The 25,197-nt window shown below is 33.7% G+C and overlaps 1 protein-coding gene across 1 annotated transcript; it reads right to left on the reverse strand.

The window, feature by feature from the left end:
* Positions 1-5,370: 5,370 nt before the first annotated feature.
* Positions 5,371-20,723, reverse strand: LOC127707939 (uncharacterized). The gene is made up of 5 exons (XM_052212699.1): positions 20,244-20,723; positions 14,257-14,433; positions 13,492-13,639; positions 6,018-6,374; positions 5,371-5,628 (listed from the first exon to the last, which is right to left on the reverse strand). Exons 1-5 carry the CDS (start codon positions 20,612-20,614, stop codon positions 5,455-5,457), a joined length of 1,227 nt encoding a protein of 408 aa, XP_052068659.1. The 5' UTR covers positions 20,615-20,723; the 3' UTR covers positions 5,371-5,454.
* Between the last annotated feature and the right edge of the window lie 4,474 nt (positions 20,724-25,197).

The raw sequence follows: 25,197 nt of genomic DNA on the forward strand, positions 1-25,197 counted from the left end.
TGTGGTAATAAGCATTGTGTATAAGTTTCATAACATTTGGTTGATGCAAACTAAAGTTAGAATACGGAAACGAAAAATTCAGCATTTTTCCATTATAATTTGTAAAGAGGCATAACTCTAGAACGGTAAAAGTGACGCCAACAAAATTCAAACCTGTTCTGTGTTTTGTGGTAATAAGCATTGTGTATAAGTTTCATAACATTTGGTCGAGGCAAACTAAAGTTAGAGAACGGAAACGAAAAATTCAGCCATTTTTACATATTTGTAAAGGGGCATAACTCTAGAACGGTAAAAGTGATGCCACCAAAATTAAAACTAGATCTGTGTTTTGTAATAATTAGCATTGTGTATAAGTTTCATAACATTTGGTTGAGGCAAACTAAATTTAGAGAATGGAAACGAATAATTCAGCCATTTTTCCATTTGTAAAGGGGTATACTCTAGAACGGTAAAAGTGACGCCACCAAAATTCAAACTTGATCTGTGTTTTGTGGTAATAAGCATTGTGTATAAGTTTCATATCATTTGGTTGAGGCAAACTAAAGTTAGAGAACGGAAACGAAAAATTCAGCCATTTTTACATATTTGTAAAGGGGCATAACTCTAGAACGGTAAAAGTGATGCCACCAAAATTAAAACCTGTTCTGTGTTTTGTGGTAATAAGCATTGTGTATAAGTTTCATAACATTTGGTCGAGGCAAACTAAAGTTAGAGAACGGAAACGTAAAATTCAGCCATTTTTCCTTTTGTAAAGGGGCATAACTCTAGAACGGTAAAAGTGATGCCACCAAAACTCAAACTTGATCTGTGTTTTGTGGTAATAAGCATCGTGTATAAGTTTCATAACATTTGGTTGAGGCAAACTAAAGTTAAAGAACGGTAACGAAAATTTCAGCCATTTTTCCATTTGTAAAGGGGCATAACTCTAGAAAGGTACAAGTGACGCCACCAAAATTCAAACTTGATCTGTGTTTTGTGGTAATAAGCATTGTGTATAAGTTTCATAACATTTGGTTGATGCAAACTAAAGTTAGAATACGGAAACGAAAAATTCAGCATTTTTCCATTATTATTTGTAAAGAGGCATAACTCTAGAACGGTAAAAGTGACGCCACCAAAATTCAAACCTGTTCTGTGTTTTGTGGTAATAAGCATTGTGTATAAGTTTCATAACATTTGGTCGAGGCAAACTAAAGTTAGAGAACGGAAACGAAATATTCAGCCATTTTTACATATTTGTAAAGGGGCATAACTCTAGAACGGTAAAAGTGATGCCACCAAAATTAAAACTAGATCTGTGTTTTGTAATAATTAGCATTGTGTATAAGTTTCATAACATTTGGTTGAGGCAAACTAAATTTAGAGAATGGAAACGAATAATTCAGCCATTTTTTTATTTGTAAAGGGGTATACTCTAGAACGGTAAAAGTGACGCCACCAAAATTCAAACTTGATCTGTGTTTTGTGGTAATTAGCATTAAGCATAAGTTTCATAACATTTTGTTGAGGCTAACTAAAGTTAGAGAACAGAAACGAAAATTTAAGCAATTTATCATTTGTAAAGGGGCATAACTCTAGAACGGTAAAAATGACGCCACCAAAATTCAAACTTGATCTGTGTTTTGTGGTAATAAGCATTGTGTATAAGTTTCATATCATTTGATTGAGGCAAACTAAAGTTAGAGAACGGAAACGAAAAATTCAGCCATTTTTCCATTTGTAAAGGGACATAACTCTAGAACGGTAAAAGTGATGCCACCAAAACTCAAACTTGATCTGTGTTTTGTGGTAATAAGCATCGTGTATAAGTTTCATAACATTTGGTTGAGGCAAACTAAAGTTGGAGAACGGAAACGAAAATTTCAGCCATTTTTCCATTTGTAAAGGGGTATACTCTAGAACGGTAAAAGTGACGCCACCAAAATTCAAACTTGATCTGTGTTTTGTGGTAATAAGCATTGTGTATAAGTTTCATAACATTTGGTTGAGGCAAACGAAAGTTAGAATACGGAAACGAAAAATTCATCATTATTCCATTTGTATTTGTAAAGAGGCATAACTCTAGAACTGTAAAAGTGACGCCACCAAAATTCAAACCTGTTCTGTGTTTTGTGGTAATAAGCATTGTGTATAAGTTTCATAACATTTGGTTGAGGCAAACTAAAGTTAGAGAACGGAAACGAAAAATTCTGCCATTTTTACATATTTGTAAAGAGGCATAACTCTAGAACGGTAAAGGTGACGCCACCAAAATTCAAAGTTGATCTGTGTTTTGTGGTAATAAGCATTGTGTATAAGTTTCATAACATTTGATTGAGGCAAACTAAAGTTAGAGAACGGAAACCAATTTTGGGAAGTACGGGACGTACGTATGTACGGACGGACAAGGGTAAAACTTAATGCCCCCTCCGCTACGGTGGGGGCATAAAAAGAGAGGGGAAAATACCAAAGGGATATTCAAACTCATAAGTCGAAAATAAACTGAAAACGCCATGGCCTAATAAAGAAAAAGACAAACAGACAAATAATAGTACACAAAACACAACATAGAAAACTAAAGCCTGAGCAACACGAACCCCACCAAAAATTGGGTGTGTTCTCAGGTGCTCTCGAAGGGTAAGCAGATCCTGCTCCACATGTGGCACCCGTCGTGTTATTCATGTATGTACAAACCCAGTGATAAGTCTAATTCGATAGGTCACATTCGGGGAAAAGGGGAAAGGATTGAAGTTACAACAATTGGAACATATCCGTCGTCATCTGTGAAACAGATATTCCATAACGGTCAACCAACTCCTGATGGTGACCGTAAAATTTACGAAGGCCGGATGATTTCAATTTCACCACTTGGAACTCTTGGTTTAATAGCTTCCGTGTGAGCAGCAACCCTTTATCAAGGAAGTCATGATAGGAAAAACAAGCCCTGGAATATCGTATCAACTGGGAGATATAGACTCCGTATGCAGGCGCTGCTGGAATGTTGAAATATTGCGAAATAGGCTTTTCTGTTCATTTTTGGTTAACACATGCATTGATCTTTGTTTACATAAGATTGGAGTCGAATGCATCTGCCACATTTAAACTCACAACCTCAGTGTTGACAGGCTAGTAATACATTAAATTAAAATAAACTACTTAAACCACTCAGCCACTGAGGCCCCACAGTACAATATCTTACAAATGAACTTATTGTAAACTAGTATTTGTAGTTTGCAAATTTATTAACCTGTAGTTATGTTTGTGTGATATATTCTGTGTTGGGGCTTTTGATTTGGTTTCTATTGTCCTTCATGCATTTAAGTTGTCTTAGTAGAAAAGCTGTCTATGCACCATAACAGTGTTTAATTCAAAATTCAAACCATTTGAAATTGAAAATCTATATAAAAGAACTACAAAAGAAACAGTATAATTGTGATTATTCACAAGCTATTCCCTTTCACAGTACCAATTCACACACTGAAATGTCTTGTCTGCTTTATTGATTACGATCAAATTTTATTTTCAAAGTTTATAAGAACAAGGTCTTAATAGAGGTATTAGGTAAACTAAACGACGTTGGTCAATGAACTATACAAATGAGGTCAAGATCAGATGAACCCTGTCGGTCAGAAATGAACATATAACAATCTAGTGGCCGATCCGGGTTTGGGGGTTCCGCGAGTTGGACCCGACTTTTTTTTAATAGATCAATGCATTTGAATGGTTGCCCCCCCCTTTTTCTCTTGAGTTGGGAACCCCAGGATCAGCCCCAGATTGCCCCCCAAAAGGGAGTTCCTCTATATTCAATATTGTATGTTGAGCGTGTCTGGTAGTCGGGTTTTTAATGCAGACACACCTATCCCTTAGTATGTTCGAATATGAATGTTTGTTTATTCTCAAGAAGAGGAGGGGGGAGCTTTTGTTTTTGATAAAATCGTAAGATATAAAATACAGTTATGATTACCTTCATTAAACTGATACAGGTAAGTACTTTGGGTTATAATATTGCCTATACCTTTAGTCTCTTCTACCAAATCCAACGCTTGCCACAAAATGTCGTCCGTCTTATACCCGTCCATATTGACAACTGTATACCAGGAGCATGATGTATTTTTTGTTTGTAATAAGAATACACGAAACAGTCAACCTTGACCTGCTGATCCATATTAGCACAGGATTTAACGGGAATATGCAAAACAACTTGACATTTGTAAAATATACTCACTTGTCAAAGTTTGAACGAAGATAACCAAAGAAAGGTTACTAGCGGGGTTTCATGTAATAAAAAAATATTTTCATAAATCATGGTTTGATATTGTCAATAAATATGCTATCGTTTTCTTTTTTTTCGTTTAATAATCAATGTTAAAAAATATAGGGTTTATAATGGGTGTAAGTTAGTTATACACCTAGGGATACGGCGTGTCTGGATAAGAAACCCCTCCGGCCTCCGGCCGACAGGGTTTCTTATCCAGACACACCTATCCCTGGGTGTATAACTATTACAGAATATAGTTGACATATTGCTCATAGTATCTGAGAAAAGAACCTAATCCGGGAAACTTAATATTGACTAATGAACAAAGAAAATAAGCTCACGGTCAGATGACCCTATCATATGGTTATGAACACTTATAATCATTCTATTCGCCAGATATAATTGACCAAGAACTTAACAGTTTATGAGAAAATTACCTGATCACAAAGAAGTCAATGTTTATCAATGAACCATGAAATTTGAGGTCAAGGTCAGATGAACCCTCTCAGGATATTCAACTTACAATCATTCTATACACCAATTATAGTTTACCCATTACTTAAAAATATTTATACATTGCAGTGATTCTGTATTACAAATAAGGTAACAAAAAAGTTATGCGATAAAACAAAATTGTTTAAAGTGGGCTTTAACCAGGAAAATGAGGTTAATGACAATGAATATATGACACACAGTAACTTCTGATCAAAAGCATCTTTATACCAGATATCAATTATCCAGCTACTTTACCATCTGAAGTTTTATGCATCCCTATGCCTCTCATATGGGGCATTTGTTGCATACCAGAGTCTATACAAATCAGGAGCCTGTAATTCAGTGGTTGTTGTTTTGCTGTATATCATATTTGTTTTTCGTTTATTGTTTTGTACATAAATCAGACTGTCAGTTTTCTTGTTTGAATTGTTTTACATTTGTCATTTTGGGACCTTTTATAGATTACTATGGCATATGAGTTTTGCTCATTGTTGAAGGCCGTACAGTGACCTATAGTTGTTAACTTCTATGTCATTTGGTCTCTACTTGAGAGTTGTCTCACTGACAGTCAAACCACATCTTCTTATCTTTATAATAACCAAATTTTAGGAAAATTATTTGTACTTTTATCTATGAGTACATCATGAGGATGTTATAATAAATACAAAGACGTTGTTTCAGAGACTGGATTTTTATATTACAAATATTTTCTCTTCTTAAACTCAAATATTATGTAGTCTAACAAGGTTTTCTATAATGATGTCCCGATCACTTTGTACCAAAATGTCTAAAGGTTTAGCATAATACACAGTGGCTCTGTCACTTCCATTTAATTCAATGTTTTTATCAAGCTTTTCATGATGACTTTCTGACATCTCCAGCATTGTAAAATAAACCTAAAAAATATTAAAAGCCATTAAATCTTGAACAATGTCACTACTAAATAAATAAAATAAATCTATGGTTAAAGAGTTCACCAATTAATGGGAATAATTTTTTTCAACTAAGCAAGATTAACTGAAATGTAATTGCTGATTGACAGAAGGGAGAACTGACCAACAAAGCAATAACTTAATGCTCCTGAAAATATTTCCAGGAAGCATAAAATATTAATGTGTTATACAAATACCAAGATATACAGATATGGTATGCTTTGATATTTAGCATAAAAATTTGTAATTAAAAAAAAATTTGGTCAAAAGGGGGAAGGAATAAAAATAGATTTGCAAAATTTTCAGACTAAATAGGAGTAAAAGTATCATCACTACTGATAATGTATTTGTACCTTAGTCCCATCTACTATTATGCCTGGTAAAGTCATAATATTTGACACTTTTGGTTCACTTTTGTATTTATGAAGATCAAGTAGAAGTTCCCCTGCATGTGTTGCAAGTGTATTACTGCTAATATAACTTATTATTTCCGGTATTCGGTTATCGGACATATCACTAATCTGTGAGGAGATGTTAGAACTGGTGAACTCTGTGACCTGATGTGATTCTTCAGTGTAAATATCTTCTGTGCTACTTATATGTCTTTTTCTAATGTGATGATGCCTTTTAGAATGTTTTGATTTTTTGCTATAAGATCCTCTTTCTGGATGTTTTAATCCTGTGTAACCAATTCTTTTTCCATTCTTTACCTGTAAATACAATCACTGTGTTAATAATTAAACAAGAGTGCACACGCTGAAATGTCTCGCCTTCTTTACTAATCATTGATATTATGTTGATAGTCCTAAATATAAAGCTTTATTACAACTGTCACATAAACTTAACATTAACCAAGTAAACTAAACATTGACCAATGAACCATGAAAATGAGGTCAAGGTCAGATGAACCATGCTAGGCAGGCATGTACAGCTAACAATTCTTCAATACAACAAATATAGTTGACCTATTGCTTATAGTTTAAGAAAAACAGACGAAAACACAAAAACTTAACACTGAGCAATGAACCTTGAAAATGAGGTCAAGGTCAAATAAAACCTGCGTAACTGACATATAGATCATAAAATATTTCCATACACCAAATATAGTTGAACTATTGCATATAGTATAAGAAAAAAAGACCAAAACTCAAAAACTTAACTTTGACCACTGAACCATGAAAATGAGGTCAAGGTAAGATGACACCTGCCAGCTAGACATGTACACCTTACAATCATTCCATACACCAAATATAGCTGACCTATTGCATGCAGTATAAGAAAGAAAGACCAAAACTCAAAAACTTAACTTTGACCACTGAACCATGAAAATGAGGTCAAGGTCAGATGACACCTGCCAGCTAGACATGTACACCTTACAATCATTCCATACACCAAATATAGTAGACCTATTGCATACAGTATAAGAAAAACAGACCAAAACACAAAAACTTAACTATAACCACTGAACCATGAAAATGAGGTCAAGGTGAGATGACACCTGCCAGTTGGACATGTACACCTTACAGTCCTTCCATACACCGAATATACTAGACCTATTGCTTATAGTATCTGAGATATGGACTTGACCACGAAAACTTAACCTTGTTCACTGATCCATGAAATGAGGTCGAGGTCAAGTGAAAACTGTCTGACGGGCATGAGGACCTTGCAAGGTACGCACATACCAAATATAGTTATCCTATTACTTATAATAAGAGAGAATTTAACATTACAAAAAATCTGAACTTTTTTTTCAAGTAGTCACTGAACCATGAAAATGAGGTCAAGGACATTGGACATGTGACTGACGGAAACTTCGTAACATGAGGCATCCATATACAAAGTATGAAGCATCCAGGTCTTCCATCTTCTAAAATATAAAGCTTTTAAGAAGTTAGCTAACGCCGCCGCCGTAGCCGCCGCCGCCGTAGCCGCCGCCGCCGCCGGATCGCTATCCCTATGTCGAGCTTTCTGCGACAAAAGTCGCAGGCTCGACAAAAACCTTAAAAGCTTAATTCAATTTACTGACTCCATCTCTTGTACTTTTGAAGAATTTAACTTAATGTTTAAGTTAGAATAAGATATATTTCATTTTCTTGAATCTCTGGATACAATGGTAATGCATTTAAAAATGTAGTCTTCAATATTAGCCTCTACGTTGTAAATAGGGTAATCCCATGTAAAGCTATATTGTGTTGGGTGTTTTTTTTTATATGACACCAACACATGTATTCCTTAGGATATTTTCACGAGGAATTAAAATGAAGAACATTATCAAAGTTGACTAAAACATTAAAAAAGTTTAATTTCTTAGATGACCCTTACTGGACCCGTTGAAATGATTGAATCTTTTGGAGTCATATACGCTATATCAAATTTGTTGAAACATTTCTGATAGGGCTTCCTTCTATAGAATACAATAAAATGCTCCGCAGGGCGCAGCTTGATACGACCGCAGAGGTCGAACCCTGAACAGTTGGGGCAAGTATGGACACAACATTCAAGCTTGATACAGCTTTGCATTTGGATTGTGATTAAATATTTGACACAGCATACGTTTCTGACACAGAATGAATGTGGTCTAAGAACTTAAAAATTTTAAATTGGACATTCACCTATTATGGTCCAATATCCAAAATCTAAATACATGGTTAGATTCAGCATATCAAAGAATCCAATATATTCAATTTTTGTTGAAATCAAACAAAGTTTAATTTTGGACCCCGATTTGGACCAACTTGAAAACTGGACCCATAATCAAAAATCTAAATACATGTTTAGATTCAGCATATCAAAGAACCCTAAGAATTCAATTTTTGTTAAAATCAAACAAAGTTTAATTTTGGACCCTTTGGACCTCAATGTGGACTAATTTAAAAACAGGGCCCAAAATCCAAAAACTAAATACACGGTTAGATTCAGCATATTAAAGAACCCCAAGAATTCAAGAATAAAACCCCATTGAAATTGGTCAAGAAATAAGCAATTTATAAGAAGTATCTTCTTTTGCACAATACTGTGCAATTAAATATTTCTTGCTATTGCGCAATACTGTACAATTGACAATTTCTTGCTATTGCGCAATATTGTGCTATTGGATATTTCTTGCTATTGCGCAATACTGTGCAATTGAAGATTTCTTGCTATTGCGCAATACTGTGCAATTGAAGATTTCTTGCTATTGTGCAATACTGTGCAATTGAAAATTTCTTGCTATTGCACAATACTTATTATATAATAATTTACACATCCTGTTTGCTGTGTATCTCCTACCATATCATTATTATTTGCTTTTAAATATAAATCAGAAATAACCAACTTAAAATGGAAAATTTAAAAAGAAAAAAAAAAGGAAAAAAAGGAAAAAAAAAAGGAAAAAAAGAAAAAAAAGGAAAAAAAAAAAAATCCCCCCCCCCCAAATTTTTTGAACCCCCTTATGATTCATCACCCCTAAACTCAATCCCAGCCTCCCCTTTGTGGTATGGTACCTTGCAGTACAATTTAAGAGAGATCCATACACTTGAACACAAGTTATTGTCTGGAAACTAGAAAAATGCTTATTTTTGGCCCCTTTTTGGCCCCAAATTCCTAAACGTTTAGGGAAATTACCCCCAAACTCAAACCCAACTTTCCCTTTGTGATATGGAACCTTGTAGTACAATTTCAGAAAGATCCATACACTTACACACAAGTTATTGTCCTGAAACTAGTAATTTGCTTGTTTTTTGCCCCTTTTTGGCCCCTAATTCCTTAAATATTGAGGCAATTACCCCCATCATCAATCCCAGCCTTCCCTTTGTGGTATGGTACCTTGCAGTACAATTTCAGAGAGATCCGTACACTTGAACACAAGTTATTGTCTGGAAACTAGAAAAATGCTTATTTTTGGCCCCTTTTTGGCCCCCAATTCCTAAACGTTTCGGCAAATACCCCCAAACTCAATTCCAGCTTTCCCTTTGTGATATGGAACCTTGTAGTACAATTTCAGAAAGATCCATACATTTACACACAAGTTATTGTCATGAAACTAGAAAAATGCTTGTTTTTTGCCCCTTTTTTGGCCCCTAATTCCTAAAATTTTGAGGCAATTACCCCCAAAATCAATCCCAGCATTCCTTTTGTGATATGGAACCTTGTGGTACAATGTCAGAGAGATCCATACACTAACACACAAGTTATGTCTGGAAGTTACAAAAATGCTTATTTTTGGCCCCTTTTTGGCCCCTAATTCCTTTACTGTTGGTACCATAACCCCCAAAATCAATCCCAACCTTCCTTTTGTGGTATTGAACCTTGTGGTAAAATTTCATAGAGATCCATTCACTTAAACTAAAGTTAGAGTGCGAAAACCAATGCGTCTTCGGACGACGACGCCAACGTCATACCAATATACGACCACAAAAATTTTTTTGCGGTCGTATAAAAAAGGTAATAATAAACTGTTGACACAGAGATATGTCTCGCCTGAACCATGGCCTAGGGGGCAGAGCCTCGAAATAGTTGACAAACTGAGATGTACAGAGAGCAATGTAACTTTATAGAAAATATTGTCTATTGTAAGTAGTTCCTATCAAACTAACTTAATCAGAAAACTTAACATTGAAAATTGTTAATTGATTGAAAGTTACTGGACCATGGCCTAGAGGGCAGGGCCTTGAAATTGTCGTCAAACTGATATGTACTGGTAGTAATGCAACTTTATAGAAAATATAACTGATCTATCGCAAGCAGTTCATGTCAAACTAATTTAAGCAGAAAACTTATCATTGAAAATTGCTAATTAATTGAAAGTCACTGAACCATGGCCTAGGGGGCAGGGCCTCAAAATAGTTGTCAAACTGATATGTACTGTCACAGTACTGATAGTAATGCAACTTCACTCAAAATACCATTGATCTATCACCAGTAGTTCCTATATATCTAACCTAAGCAGAAAACCTAACATTGAAAATGGCTAATTAATTCAAAGTCATTGGACCATGGCCTAATGGGCAAGGCCTCAAAAATTAGTTAAATTAATCTCTGTTTTAGTGTTGTAACATCTTTTTCTGCAAAAGTTGGCAAAACCCCCAAAATCAATACTTATTTTTAGTGACAAGGAACATTATAAGCTAAATCTGCATAATATAAAAATAAGTATGACAATGAGACAACTTGTCACCAGAGTCCAACTGACGTGGATGTAAGCAACTATAGGTCAACCTACAATGTATAAGATTAAGCTATACCGTATAAAAAGCTTAAAAAGGCCCTAACATGAAAAAAAGTAAAACAATTCAAACAAGAAAACCAATGGCCCGATTTATGATAAAACAGCAAACGAAAAACAAATACGACAGAGAGTAACCAAAGGCAACCACTGAATTACAGGCTCCTGTCTTGGGACAAGAAAATGCAGTATGTGACAGGATAAAACATATTTGTGACCTCTAAACCCTAGCCTCCTTATTTAGGAGAGTGGTGCATCGACACAAAGTTAGGAACAGACTGTAATAAAATGCTTCGCTGGGGCGCAGCTTGATACGACCGCAGAGGTCGAACCCTGAACAGTTGGGGCAAGTATGGACACAAAATTCAAGCTTGATACAGCTATGACTTTGGATTGTCATTAAATATTTGACACAGCATAGGTTTCTGACACAGGATGAATGTGGTGTAAGAACTGGAAAAAATTTAATTTACCTATTATGGTGGAATCTCCATAAACTAAATTGTTTGTTAATTTCAATATATCAAAGAATATGTAGAATTCAATGTTTGATGTAATGTAATAAAGTTGAAATTTGGACCGTTTTTGTTCAATGTGGACCAATTTGGTAACATGTATAAATAATCAAAAATCTAAATACATGGGAGCCCATTTAAATACATCATAAAGGTATTAAAATAGAAAGTGACATCATAGTCATGGCTAAAAATAAACAAAAATCCTTAATCAGCAACATTTAAAGTAATATCTAAAAATAAAATTCCTTTGTAACCATTAAAGCCCATTTAAATACATCATAAAGATATTAAAATAGAAAATGACATCATAGTCATGGCTAAACATAGCAAAAAACCCTTAATCAGCATCATTTAACAGTAATATCTAAAAATGGAAATTACATCATAAAGGTATTAAAATAGAAAATGACATCATAGTCATGGCTAAAAATAAACAAAATCCTTAATCAGCATCAGGACATTTTATAGTAATATCTAAAAATAAAATTCCTTTGTAACCATAAAAGCCCATTTAAATACATCATAACAGATATTAAAATAGAAAATGACATCATAGTCATGGCTAAACATAGCAAAAACCTTAATCAGCATCATTTAACAGTAATATCTAAAAATAAAAATTTCTTTGCAACCATAAAAGTAAAATAGAAAATGACATCATAATCATAGCTAAAAATAAACAAAAATTTTTTTTATTGGCAAATTTTAAATGGAGTTTATTATACTAAAACAATAAATTTGCAACCATAAACATGATAAAACCCCATTTAAACACATCATAAAAGTATTAAAAAATTCAACTACATCATAAGGCTATAAAAATAGAAAATGACTTCATAGTCAAGGCTAAAGGTAAACAAAAAACCTTCATCAGCAAAATTTTATATTGGCAAATTTCCAATGAAGTTTATTACACTAAAATTGTTGGCAAATTTCCAATGCATTTATTAACAATAAAGTTATTGGCAAATTTCCAATTTACATAATCTAAAAGCAGTGTAGATGAGATATTTAAATGAGTTTGAATTACCAACCTTACACTGCTTTTAAATAATGTTCTTTACTCAATTATTTGTCTATTAAAATGGAAACCCTTGTTTTTTAACCTTTTTCCCCTTATTCCTTAAACATTAGAGCACACTAAAAAAATCCTTATTTTCGACCAATATTTGGCCCCTTATTCATAAATGTTTGAGCAATTAACCCCAAAACTCAATTCCTACTTTCTCTTCGTGATAAAAAATAACTAACTTAAAATGTAAATTTTAAACAAAAAAAAAAGGAAAAAAAAAAATTACCCCTTTTTTGACCCCCGCCCCCCTTATGATTCATCACCCCCACCCCCCTTTCCCCCCAAACCAAGCTCAATAACAGCCTTGCCTTTGTGGTATGGTACCTTGTAATACAATTTTAGAGAGATCCATACACTTGAACACAAGTTATTGTCTAGAAACTAAAAAATGCTTATTTTAAACCCCTTTTTAGGCCCCTTATTACTAAACGTTTTGGGCAATTACCACAACACTCAATTCCAGCTTTCCCTTTGTGAAATGGAACCTTGTAGTAAAATTTCAGAAAGATCCATACACTTACACACAAGTTATTGTCATGAAACTAGAAAAATGCTTGTTTTTTGCCCCCTTTTGGCCCCTTATTCCTAAAATTTTGAGGCAATTAACCCCAAAATCAATCCCAGCATTGACCCTTTGTGATATGGAATCTTGTGGTACAATGTCAAAGAGATCCATATGCTAACACACAAGTTATGTCTGGAAGTTACAAAAATGCTTATTTTCGGCCCCTTTTTGGCCCCTAATTCCTTAACTGTTGGTACCATAACCCCCAAAATCAATCCCCACCTTCCTATTGTGGTATTGAACCTTATGGTAAAATTTCATAGAGATCCATTCACTTAAACTAAAGTTAGAGTGCGAAAACCATTGTGTAAAACGACGACGCCAACATCATACCAATATACGACCTCAAAATTTTTTTGCGGTCGTATAAAAATCAGTTGGAAATGGTTTGACTTTAATGTCCTCAATTTCAAGTACTTCCTCTAATGAGGCAAACAAAAATAAATTAACAATAACTATATACCTCAACAACAGATACAATGGCTTTAGGTTTTAACGTTGTACAATTTCCAAAAGTCCTACTGTTAAAAAAGCGGCATTCTGGTTGAGATTTAACAGTAACTCCTTTTAAATTATTCCATGAGGTTCGGGTTTGTTTATGGAGGCACAATCTAAATTAAAAAGAAATCAAACAATTATTTAACATTACTGAAAATGCCCCTCCCCAAAAAATACAAACAAACAAACAAAAAAATATAAACACTGCTTCATACCTCCCTTCAAAAAAAAACCCGAAAACCACCAATTAAAACAATCAGAGAAGAAAAGTTATTGCCTAAATATGGTTATATATTCTTGAATTATTTACGAGCAAATTACTGAAAATGTTTTCCTGGTTAATTCAGAATATGGATTACATGTAAGTATACACACAAAGAAAGTAACATATTGGGCAATACTCATAAAACCCAGGGTTTTGCCAACCTTGATTTTATCGTAATTACATATATTTGGTTAATTGGTTACTTCAAAAATGTGCAAATTACATAATGTGATTGCTTTTATAATTACACTACTTTAATGTTGTGTATTTGTGTTATGTGTCAGAATAAAATCATGTAGATTAAAGCAGGAACATATATATTGATATACTGTTCCCAGATTAAAGCTGGTATCGATTCTGAAAACTCAAAGTAATTTTTAGGATTTTCAATTACATTGACCATGTTGTGGCATCAGACAAACAAATATATCAGATTAGTAATTTGAAGAAAAAAATTGTACTTACGAAGTTGTAAGGCAGCATGCTTGTCCAAGACTGATAATCAGAGATGCAAACATTCCTTCAGAGACCTGGAACCTGGTCTGTTTTGCCTCCATACATTGGTCAAAAAATGAGTCGAATGTGTTGATGAATATCTCTCCTTTAGAAATATAAACTGGCTGGGATAAGAAGCTAATTGGTCTAAAACAAAAATTAGAAATAAAATGCAAACTGTTCACAGAGCCAAATAAAGCGTCATATCAAAAACTATTCTTATCTGTCAGGCAATACATGTTTATCTGTAGTTTTAATGGGGAAATATATATAATCAGACCTTTAAGTAATCTTAAAGTAAATGGAGAATGTGTCTATGGGCCACAGATGCCCCCGCTTGTAAATATGCATGAGTCAACTTCCACATACAGATGCAGGATTCACGTAGTTAGGACCGTTTAGTGATTATAAGCATTGTGTATAAGTTTCATAACATTTGGTTGAGGCAAACTAAAGTTAGAGAACGGAAACGATAGGTTCAGCAATTTTTCCATTTATAAAGGGGCTTAACTCAAGAACGGTAAAAGTGACGCCACCCAATTTCAAATTTGATCTGTGTTTTGTAGTAATAAGCATTGTGTATAAGTTTTATAACATTTGGTTGAGGCAAACTAAAGTTAGAGAACGGAAACCAATTTTGGGTACAGACGGATGGACAAGGCTAACACTTAATGCCCCCTCCGCTATGGCGGGGGCAAAAAAAAACATATTCTGAATTTCTTTCAAATAAAATGTGAATGACAGAACTGATAAATCTCTGTGTTTAAAGTTTTGAAATTTAATTTTTACATATGAACACTAACTGTAAATACATGCATGTACATGCAGTAAGAATGGAGTAATCAAATTAAATTTCCTCATTGCAAAATTGTGTCTCAATAATGCTCATTCACATTGTACATTAATATTGAGGTATTTTATTTGTGTGAGTCTAAGTTAAAGTAAAATTCTTAATTCACTGTAACTTGAAGAAACACAGGATCTCTGGAATTAACCTAACAAATTAACCCACTCGGAGATGTGGCATAGATGCCAATGAGACAATTATCCACCAGAGACAAAAAAATAAGCATTTAAACAGCCATAGGTCATTGTACATGAAATGAGTCAATTACAGTTCTAGAGTTATGCCACTTTATTACTTGGAAAATGGCTTATTTTTTTCGTTTCCCCACTCTAACTTCAGTTTGCCTCATCCAAATTTAATGAAACTCATACGCTATGCCCCTTTATAACTTGGAAAATTGCAAACGTTTCGTTTCCGCACTTTAATTTGTATGTTCATTTATAAGAGTTATTTTAGACTATTAGGATAATAAATGTATGATGAAGAAGATGAAAGATAATTTTCGCAGTGTATGAATTTGCAATGTCCTGCATTATCTTACTTTCATAGATGACTATATCAATGTATATGGTATGGGTTTGCTCATTGTTGCAATTTTCCAAGTTATAAAGGAGAATAACTCTAGAATAGTAAGTGACTCACTACCCATATTTGAACTCTGTCTGCGAGTTTTGGTTCTCGGCATAGTGTATGAGTTTCATTAAACTTGGATGAGACAAACTTAAGTTAGAGCGCAGAATCAAATAAAATTGCAATTTTCCCGGTTAAAAGGGTATAATTCTAGAACGGTAAGTAACTCACTGCCCAAATTCAATCTCTGTCTGCTAGTTATGGTTTTTAGCATTATGTATAAGTTTCATAAAATTTGGATGAGGCAAACTTAAGTTAGTGTGGAAACGAAAGATTTGCAATTTTCCAAGTTATAAAGGGACATAACTCTAGAATGGTAAGTGACTCACTGCCCTAATTCGAACTCAGTCTGCGAGTTTTGGTTGTTAGCATAGTGTATGAGTTTCATTAAATTTCGATGATGCAAACTGAAGTTAAGAGTGCAGAAATGAAAAAAAAGTAGCAATTTTCCAGGTAATAAAGGGGCACAACTCTAGAACAGTAATTGGTTCATTTCCCAAATTCGATCTCTGTCTGCAAATTTTGGTTCTTAACATTGTGTATGAGTTTCAATAAATTTGCATGAGGCAAACTGAAGTTAGAGGGCGGAAATGAAAATGGGACGGACGGACGGTCAAGGGTAACACTTAATGCCCCCGTTGCCTACGGCGGAGGCATAAAAAAGGTATATTTTAAAATACTATGCTTTTCAAAAGGGTGTATTTCATATGCAAGTAATACATTTACATAAGATAGTATGACATGATCTCGCACTGAAAAAACTAGTGTGCATGTGCCTGTCCAAAGAAAAGAACATTGTCAGTGGTTGTTGGCAGATTGTTGATAGTCTGTTAAATGTATTCCCCTCAGGAATGATTTAAAGCGTGACATATTGTATAGACAGTGCTAATTGTCTTATGATGTAGAATGTACAATGACCTCGAGATGTCTTGTTTTTTTAGTGTCACTGGCTTGTTGTACCATTAACTTATAGCTCACATCTTTTATACACATTCAAACATATTCTATTTCATGTTTTATTTTACATTGGAACACACATTCAAAGACATCATAACTCCCCCTTTTTTTAGTTAAAATTTTCTGATTTATTTTCTCTTACACACATGCATGACAGTCTTCCAGAGATAGACAAACTTCTGTGTTTTTCAAGCACTTCTTCTAGCCCTTCCGATGTACATGTGTTAAAAATTATAACCACGGAAAATGTGACAGTATCTTTGAGGGGTCCGTATGTAGCCTGTTGAAAGGCAAAAATTTCTGACCCTATCTTATACATGTATATCCTCATTTTCCAAGAGCAGTCCGTCCAAATTTCCCCGACCTCCATCAAGGACGGCCTCTATTACAGGATCTACCTAATTGTATTAATTGTTAATTTGTTCTCTTCCTGAACATGCATGAAATGTGTGCCACTGGAGGTTAAGCAACCAACATTCAATCAATCAATCAAAAGTAAAAAATGAAACTGAATGTAGCGATCATGAATAAACCTGATTACTTTTATTTCTATACATGAAAGTCCTAAAGGTTATGCAGGAGTGCGAATCTTTGGGATCAATGTATATTTCAAAATGAGAAATCCTCAGCTAGGTTATGTATAAATAAGAAGATGTGGTATGAGTGCCAATGAGACAACTATCCATCCAAGTCACAATGTGTAAAAAGTAAAACCACTGAAAAACAGGCTTCTGACTTAGGACAGGTGCATAAAAATGCAGCGGGTTTAAACGTTTTAACAGGCACCAATATATGTATCTTGATTACAGAATAAATTATACATTTTGTAACAATGTATACATTATTCGACAGAACAGGCAAAAGACTCAGAAAGCAATACATTAAATCATCAAGTCCAATTAGATTGAAAGAATTGATGAAAGATTTCATACATTGCATTCTGAGTCTATGAAATTTGCTGGTGCAGATAAAAGATTTAAAAAATTTCCTTCTTCTTGCCTTGTGGAAGGGGCAACATGCTTAAATTACTGTTATGGTGAGATGGTATGGATAAGAACAAAGACACATCAAATATGGGAAAATAAGTTGAAATATTAAAGAAATTTCCGAATAAATCTTAAAACTTTTATCAACACGTGTGTGTGTGTGTATGCACAAAATATCTTCAGCAGCACCAGGTGGATGCACTTACCAGATCATTGATGTTGGGATCATGGAAGAAAACGGCTGTATCAATTATCATGTCAGTAATAAATTTTCTAGTTTTCAGATCTTGACACGCGAATTAGATAGTTTAAACTTCAAAGAAAGATCTTATTTTATAAAATTCGACTCAATATATATATATCATGTATATGTTACAGGCATTTTCTAAATTTAGGCATTTTGTAAAATGCCTTCAAACTTTAGGCATTTTCTAAAATGCCTGCAAGATTCAGGCATTTTACATAATGACTTATTTTTCTAGGCATTTTACAAAACGCCTGGGAAACTGAAAGGAATTTTCTCTAATTCATACCCGATTTATCCTTTTCCTGACCTGTTGATTATTTTTATTTAATCAACGTGTGGTTCGTTTGATCTCAATTGTTCATTGGTCAAAATTTGATTATGAGGTCAAATTTTCTTGCTTTCCTCTGAAATTCCCATTGTGACATCATAAAAAAAGGCGACCATGTCTGATGACGTCAGATAGAAAGAATTCATCTTTTTGCAGATCATTCGAAAATAAGGATTAAATGTGTCTGCATATCGTCTAAAAATCATTAAAGAAACAAATTCCACCACCAAATCTCGTGCAATACGATATTTATCCACTCTCGACAGTTAAATTTTAAATATTTAAAATGCTCGACGAGTCTCACGTTTTAAATTTAAAAATTTAACTGTCTTGAGTGGATAAATATTGTATCACACTTGATGCAGTGGTAGAATCTATATTTACAAAATGCCTGAAATTATTTTATAGAATGAAATGTTAAAAAAAGTTGACAATTGAAAGCTTTGAACAACAGAGCATTTTCATTTATGATAATTACTGAATGTTAAAGCTTGCAATTTAAGAGTTTTAATAATCAAAAATAAGTTTTACTGAATTATTCCAAATTCACACAAACACAGAACTCGACAATTATTTGTTATTTCTTAAAATGTTTGGATGATAGAACTGTTTTTTCAAATACATTGTTTGGCTTAAAATCTGGTTTTAGCACTTCGACCACATTTGGAGAGACCTGGATCATGACACATAGCTCTTTCATCACCTTTTCTGATAAAACACTAAGCGTTCGACAACATTGGGTTACGCAACAAGCACACACGTCACACATGAATATCTTCTTTAATCTTTTTCATATGGAATTCCCAAAAGATTCAAAGTACATTATCATGCTTAGTTTGACTTGTATCTTTTGGCTTATAGCTTTTAACGGACCGAAGCAGATCTGCCCATGACGGGTTGATGCAGCTATAACAGGAGATGCTTACCCATTCAATGCACCGTTATTTGTCTCTTCTTGGTCGATTTTCAAGATTTTAACCACAGTTCACTACTGTCATGACTGTCTCATTAATTCATCAGATTGCAAAGACCCGTGAATTTCCTTGAGGCAGTGAAGATGAAGATACTCATATCTTTGCCTCACAACCAAACACGGCCTTGTATGGCTAAACCCATGCTATAGAGGGGAATTTGTTTGAATGTGGATGTATAAATTCTCCTTTTTCTGAATCGGGACATTCATGACATTAAATATATTGCCGCATTTTAGTAAACAGGAACACTCTCTGCACGTTAAGAACTCTTTGAATGTTCTGCAGGTGGAATTTTCTGTCCCTATCCAAAATACCTTCATTTCAAGCGGCAGTCGAAATGCCTGTCCTTTATCCAGGGTAATCCACTGCAGAAATAACCCATATGAATTATAACTAAATTGTTCTCGTCTTAAAAATGCATGCAAATTTGCTACTGAAAGCAAACAAACCAATCAGTCAATTAAAAACAAACTTCTTTTTCTCTGCTTCATATGTTTCACTTCACTGTTTTGAATCTGGATTTTTAAAAAATTTGTTTGTAAATTTTTACAAAATGACTAGTAAAATTGAGAATGGAAATGGGGAATATGTCAAATAGACAACAACCCGACCAAAGAGCAGACAACAGCCGAAGGCCACCTATGGGTCTCCAACGCAGCGAGAAAATCCCGCACCCGGAGGCGGTCCCCAGCCGGCCCCCAAACAAAATTGTTCACCAGACAGCGAAAATGGACGCCACACTAGGTATTTTTAGTCATTTTATATAATGCCTGTCAAGGTTAGACATTTTATAAAATGCCTAAATTTATAAAATGCCTGTAACATATATAACTAACTTGTAGAAAAGATTATAAAAGCAAAGCCAGACACATAATACATGTAGGACAAATAGCTACTGCCTCATAATAAAGTGGAGTCCATGTCCTAAGTGCTAGCAAAGATTTGTATGGTATACTATAAAAATCCTTGGTGCTAGGAAACTACTCACTCAAGTTTGTTTCTCAGTACTGAAAGCTTCTTTTTAACCATAGAAGTCTTCAGCCATAATTCTTCATAATCTGAATCAAACTCTAGAAAACGTTGAAGATCTTGCACATATTTCTTCTGATCTTTTGTAAACTCTAGTAATGTAGAAGTGTTTATTTTGTTAAAAACGTCTTTATGGCTATCTAAATAATCAGTGGCATAATAAATATGCAATTGTTTTTCAACCTGGTGTAAATTCCAATCCGACACACGTTCATGGAGACCTTGGCAATTTTTAGCTGCTTTCGGAGTAAGTTGGTTTAAAGACAAAGAATGTGAAACCACTGGAAATTCTTTGTCTTCTTCAGAGGAACTGGTAAATTTGTATGCCATGATCGTGTATTAAACTTTGATTTTGGCGTTTTTTTTTTCAAAGATGATGGCAATAATAAGGTAAGGGAGAGAAACTGATATTATTCCTACATAAAGTGTCTTACGTTTTGACATAATTTCCTCCGTATAGTGGGACACTCATATTATGAGTGTGTAATAATACACGTTTTTGTTATTATTATGAGAGACATATCTCTTTTATCATCTTTTTCTCTTTTTTTTTTCTTTTTTTTTAAATTAATTTTATCATACACCATATTAGTAATTTATCATTAAGAAATACAGAAATTCCACAAATAACTAACAATTATGGTAAATCGGTAATTGAGACCGACCGTGCGAGACCCTCATGGGTAGTCAAGGTCGTTAATCACCCCTTTGAAGAAAAGGTAATTGAGATATGTACAGAATTTAAGAATTCTAAATGGGAGAACATTAGGAGATTCTAAAGGTAAAATAACTTTATACAACCATATAGGTGTGTTCGAATCCGGGTCCGTTCGCCCCAAATCACGTTCGCTCCCATTCACATTCGCATCCCTGTGTCCGTTCACACCCTTTTTATTGGTTTTGTGTTGCATAATTGTTTAATCATGTTTAAGTTAGTGTATTGCTTGCTATAAATAAGTTTTTTTTTTATTGTTTCAAAATAAAGTGACATTCTTAAAACGTAAACAGGTTTCCTACTTCATGCACTTTAATCGTACACAATCATTCAAATCATGAAATATTTCATTTAAAAACAGAACTAAAATATTTTTAAAAAACCTGAAACATCACTTCACATTGTACACCATTCACACACCAATACTTTCTAATATGCAATTAATGTATTAAATTCAAATAACAGTCACAATTGTTATCAAAGTTCAAAGTCTACTGTGCCGGAAAATCGTCAATTGGTTTGTCTGATGGTCCATACAGTCTTCATCAAATTCCCCTCAAAAATATTTCATTTTGAAATTCCCGAATTTCATTAAATAAAATATGAATATTTTGATTTAAACATCTAAAAAACATCTAATAATTCAATCGGTATTTGAATAAAAATATGGAGCGAACGGACCTAGGGGGGGGGGGGGGGGGGGGGGGGACGTGTGGGGTGCGAACGTGTAGGGTGCGAACGTGTATTGGGAGCGAACGAACCCGATACCGGTGTGTTCATTGTTGACTATTGCATTTGCAGTGCATCATTTCGATCCAATATTCTAATCTAATCTAACTTATCTTTAAACCCCCTTTGTAGAGGAACCATATTTTCATATGTAGAACAGTTGCTCTCTTTATTAATGATATCCCTGATGCTTTCTCTTGTTGTGCTAACCATGTCAGTGTTAATAACCAAAGGGCTAATTGTTTAATGAATGCTGATGACATTGTAATTCTCTCAGTTTCATCAGAGGGATTGCAAGAGAGATTAACTATGCTTAATAATTACTGTTCTAAATGGTGTTTAAATGTAAATGAGAACAAGACAAAAGTAATGATTTTTAATAAAGCAGGGTGACATTTTAATCTCCCTTTTTACCTAGGTGAGAAAGCTATTGGTTGTAATATAACTATAAATATTTGGGCATCACATTTATACCCAGTGGGAAATTTTTTCAATGTAATGATGAACTGTCTATGAGAGCATGTTTTAAATTACAACAATGTATGTCATCTTCAAACCCTAGTGTTTCAACTTTACTTCATTTATATGACCATACTGTAAAGCCAATTTTAACCTATGGATGTGAAGTCTGGAGTATGTTTTCAGTTAACTCATCTGCATGTAAGAAAAATTATCAATATATTTTAGAAAAAGAGTTTTTTCCAACGATACATCTGAAAAATCACATATCAAATTTATGAAATGTGTACTAGGTGTAAACAAAAAATCCAGTAATCTTGCTGTGACTTCTGAACTAGGATATACCCAATGTATTTTTATATCATATTAGCAATGTTAAAATATTATCATCGACTAGATAATTCTAAGAACATGTTATTATATGATGCATATATATTTAGTAAAGAACTTCACAATAATAAAGTGAATACATGGTTCTCAAGCATAGATCGTATTTTACAAAAGCTGGGCATACAAACATGTAACTTAAAAAACCAGTATCTACTCTTTCACAAAATTTATCAAAGATAAGCTATATAAAAACTATCTCCATTTCTGGAAGGAAAATAGAAATAAAGTATTACAATCAGATCAAGGTAAACTGAATACTTATTTTTCCTTTAAAACTCTGTTTTGTTTTTGAAAAATATTTGGATCTAAAAGATTTTAGATTAAGGCAATCAATCTGTAAGATTAGAATAAGTGCTCATCCATTAAGGATTGAGACTGTAGATATGCAAAAAATTATGTGAACAGAACGCTTAAAAAATGGTTATACTGTACATTAAATAAAGTTGAGGATGAGATACACTTTGTGACTGAATGCCCACTGTATGTTGATATTAGAAATGAGGTTTTTACTGAAATTTCTTTAACCTGCAATAATTTTCAATTTTTAGACAATCTTTCGAAGTTTTCATGGCTATTTACACAAGAAAATTTAGATGTATATAAATGTTTGGGAAAGTATTTATCTAAAAATTTGGAGATAAGAGAAGTTCAAAGATAATAAATGCAAATTAGCCACAAATATACTTAATTTGAGTGGTATATTTTATAGATGTTATTTGTATTATCTGGTTCTGTCCTGAACTTATATAACAGTTATTGTAAAACGTGTTGTTTTATTTTATGTTCCTCAATTTATGTCTAATCTTATGTATTTGTATGTAATGTGATAAAAGCTCTTAATAGAGATTTCCAATAAAATGACATACGTACGTAACTCGACGTACGGACCTAATGGGACTGCAAACCATTGAATTTGATTAATACGTCGCCCAAGTTTAAACAAAGTATTCCAAGACTTTTAATATCACACCCTGGAATTTTCGTCCATATAAAATAATTTTAGCATGACGAAAAATGATAGAAATCTTGCATTTTCATTTATCACGTTGTTCTCCAAATTCCCGCCTTTATTTTCACTGACATAAGATCACATATAAACACACGTATCCCATACATATCATACGATCGATTTGGAGTTATCTTTCATGGTTTTGATTATGACAATTATTTTTCAATATACTTTGCAGATGAACGCCCCATTAAGCTTATTTTTTTGTTATCCGATGTTTTTCTTTCTTTCTTTTCTTTATCTATCTTTTTATTATATTAGTTGCGGGGGAAAACATTTAGAAGGATATTTTTCTAACAATTTCAGAAATATCGAAACCAGTGTTTGTCAGAATATGTCTCTTTATAAAAGTTGAAAATTGAGAAAAAAAATTATATATTGGCATTGACGTCTTCTAACCAAGTTGAGACTATGACTGATAAAATTCAAATCAATTGCCTCACCAGAAATAAAATTCAAGTTACGCTACTGTCAATTAATTGATAGTTGGTTGCTAAACGTCCAGTGGCAAATATTTCATACATATTAAACTTGCAAAGAGCGTGGCATTTTCTCTACAAGAAGCATCGAATTGAACGTCCCCACGTGCAGAGTGCAACTCTGACCGGACGTGATTGCGTACTTGTACATCCCGCACAGCCAAACGGACGACCCACTTTGGCAATGGTTTAACTGCCGGTCGGAACAAGACCAATAGTGACCATATTTCTATTCCCCGGTCACCCTGGAGGGGTTTCTGTCGAGGCGAGCACGCTACCACAAGACCAAAGCGACAGTAATAAATATGGGAGATAATATACATGTACATGTCTTAATCAAAACATTTGCAACAAGAATATGTGGCTATAAGACACCGTGCCCCTTCACATGATCATATTTCCATGTGTAGTGCACCACTAAATCCGGGTCAAACTCTAATTTGGTATATACTTTTAAACGATTTATATTTTGAGCGGAACGGAAGAACGGATGGATGCATATCCCCTTGCTACCATAAGTTGGTCATAAAACTAAAATCCTACTTAACAAAACTTCAATCAAATATTCTGTACATGTCCGTTTTTCATACGTATTTGCATAAGTTAAACGCCAAACATTTTAGAAAAACAATTTAAGAGCAATGAAGTTAAATTACGCATACCGTGGAGTTTGTACGGACTCTTCCTAGAATCAATGCAGCATTATAATTAAAGACAAGAAGTAAAAACATTAACTGATTCAGTAAAGTGTAATCATATTTTCCTTGAAGATGCGTCTTCATAAATTTCATTTGGTAATTTCTACGGAATGGTGACAAAGTACTACCAGATAGATGAATCAGTGATCTGAATTTCTACCTCTGACAAAAGTATCTTGAAGTAAATTAAAGAAGTATGCTAAAAAAAAAAGAAGAAACAAGTCGTGTACACCTTTTACATGCCGGCGTGTTTGAAACTCTTGTTTTAATCTTATAACTTATAAATCAAAAATGAGAATATCATCTTGCTTCAGATTCCATTATTTTATTTTTTTCAAACTTAATTTTGAATTAGTAGCTTTAAGAATTCACCGTTTGAGAGACAAATATATGGGTCAAGTGAAATGACAAAATAATGATCGGTGCATTTGATT

The sequence above is a fragment of the Mytilus californianus genome, unplaced genomic scaffold, assembly GCF_021869535.1.
Source record: "Mytilus californianus isolate M0D057914Y unplaced genomic scaffold, xbMytCali1.0.p SCAF_7, whole genome shotgun sequence".
In the NCBI taxonomy this organism is placed as follows: domain Eukaryota; kingdom Metazoa; phylum Mollusca; class Bivalvia; order Mytilida; family Mytilidae; genus Mytilus; species Mytilus californianus.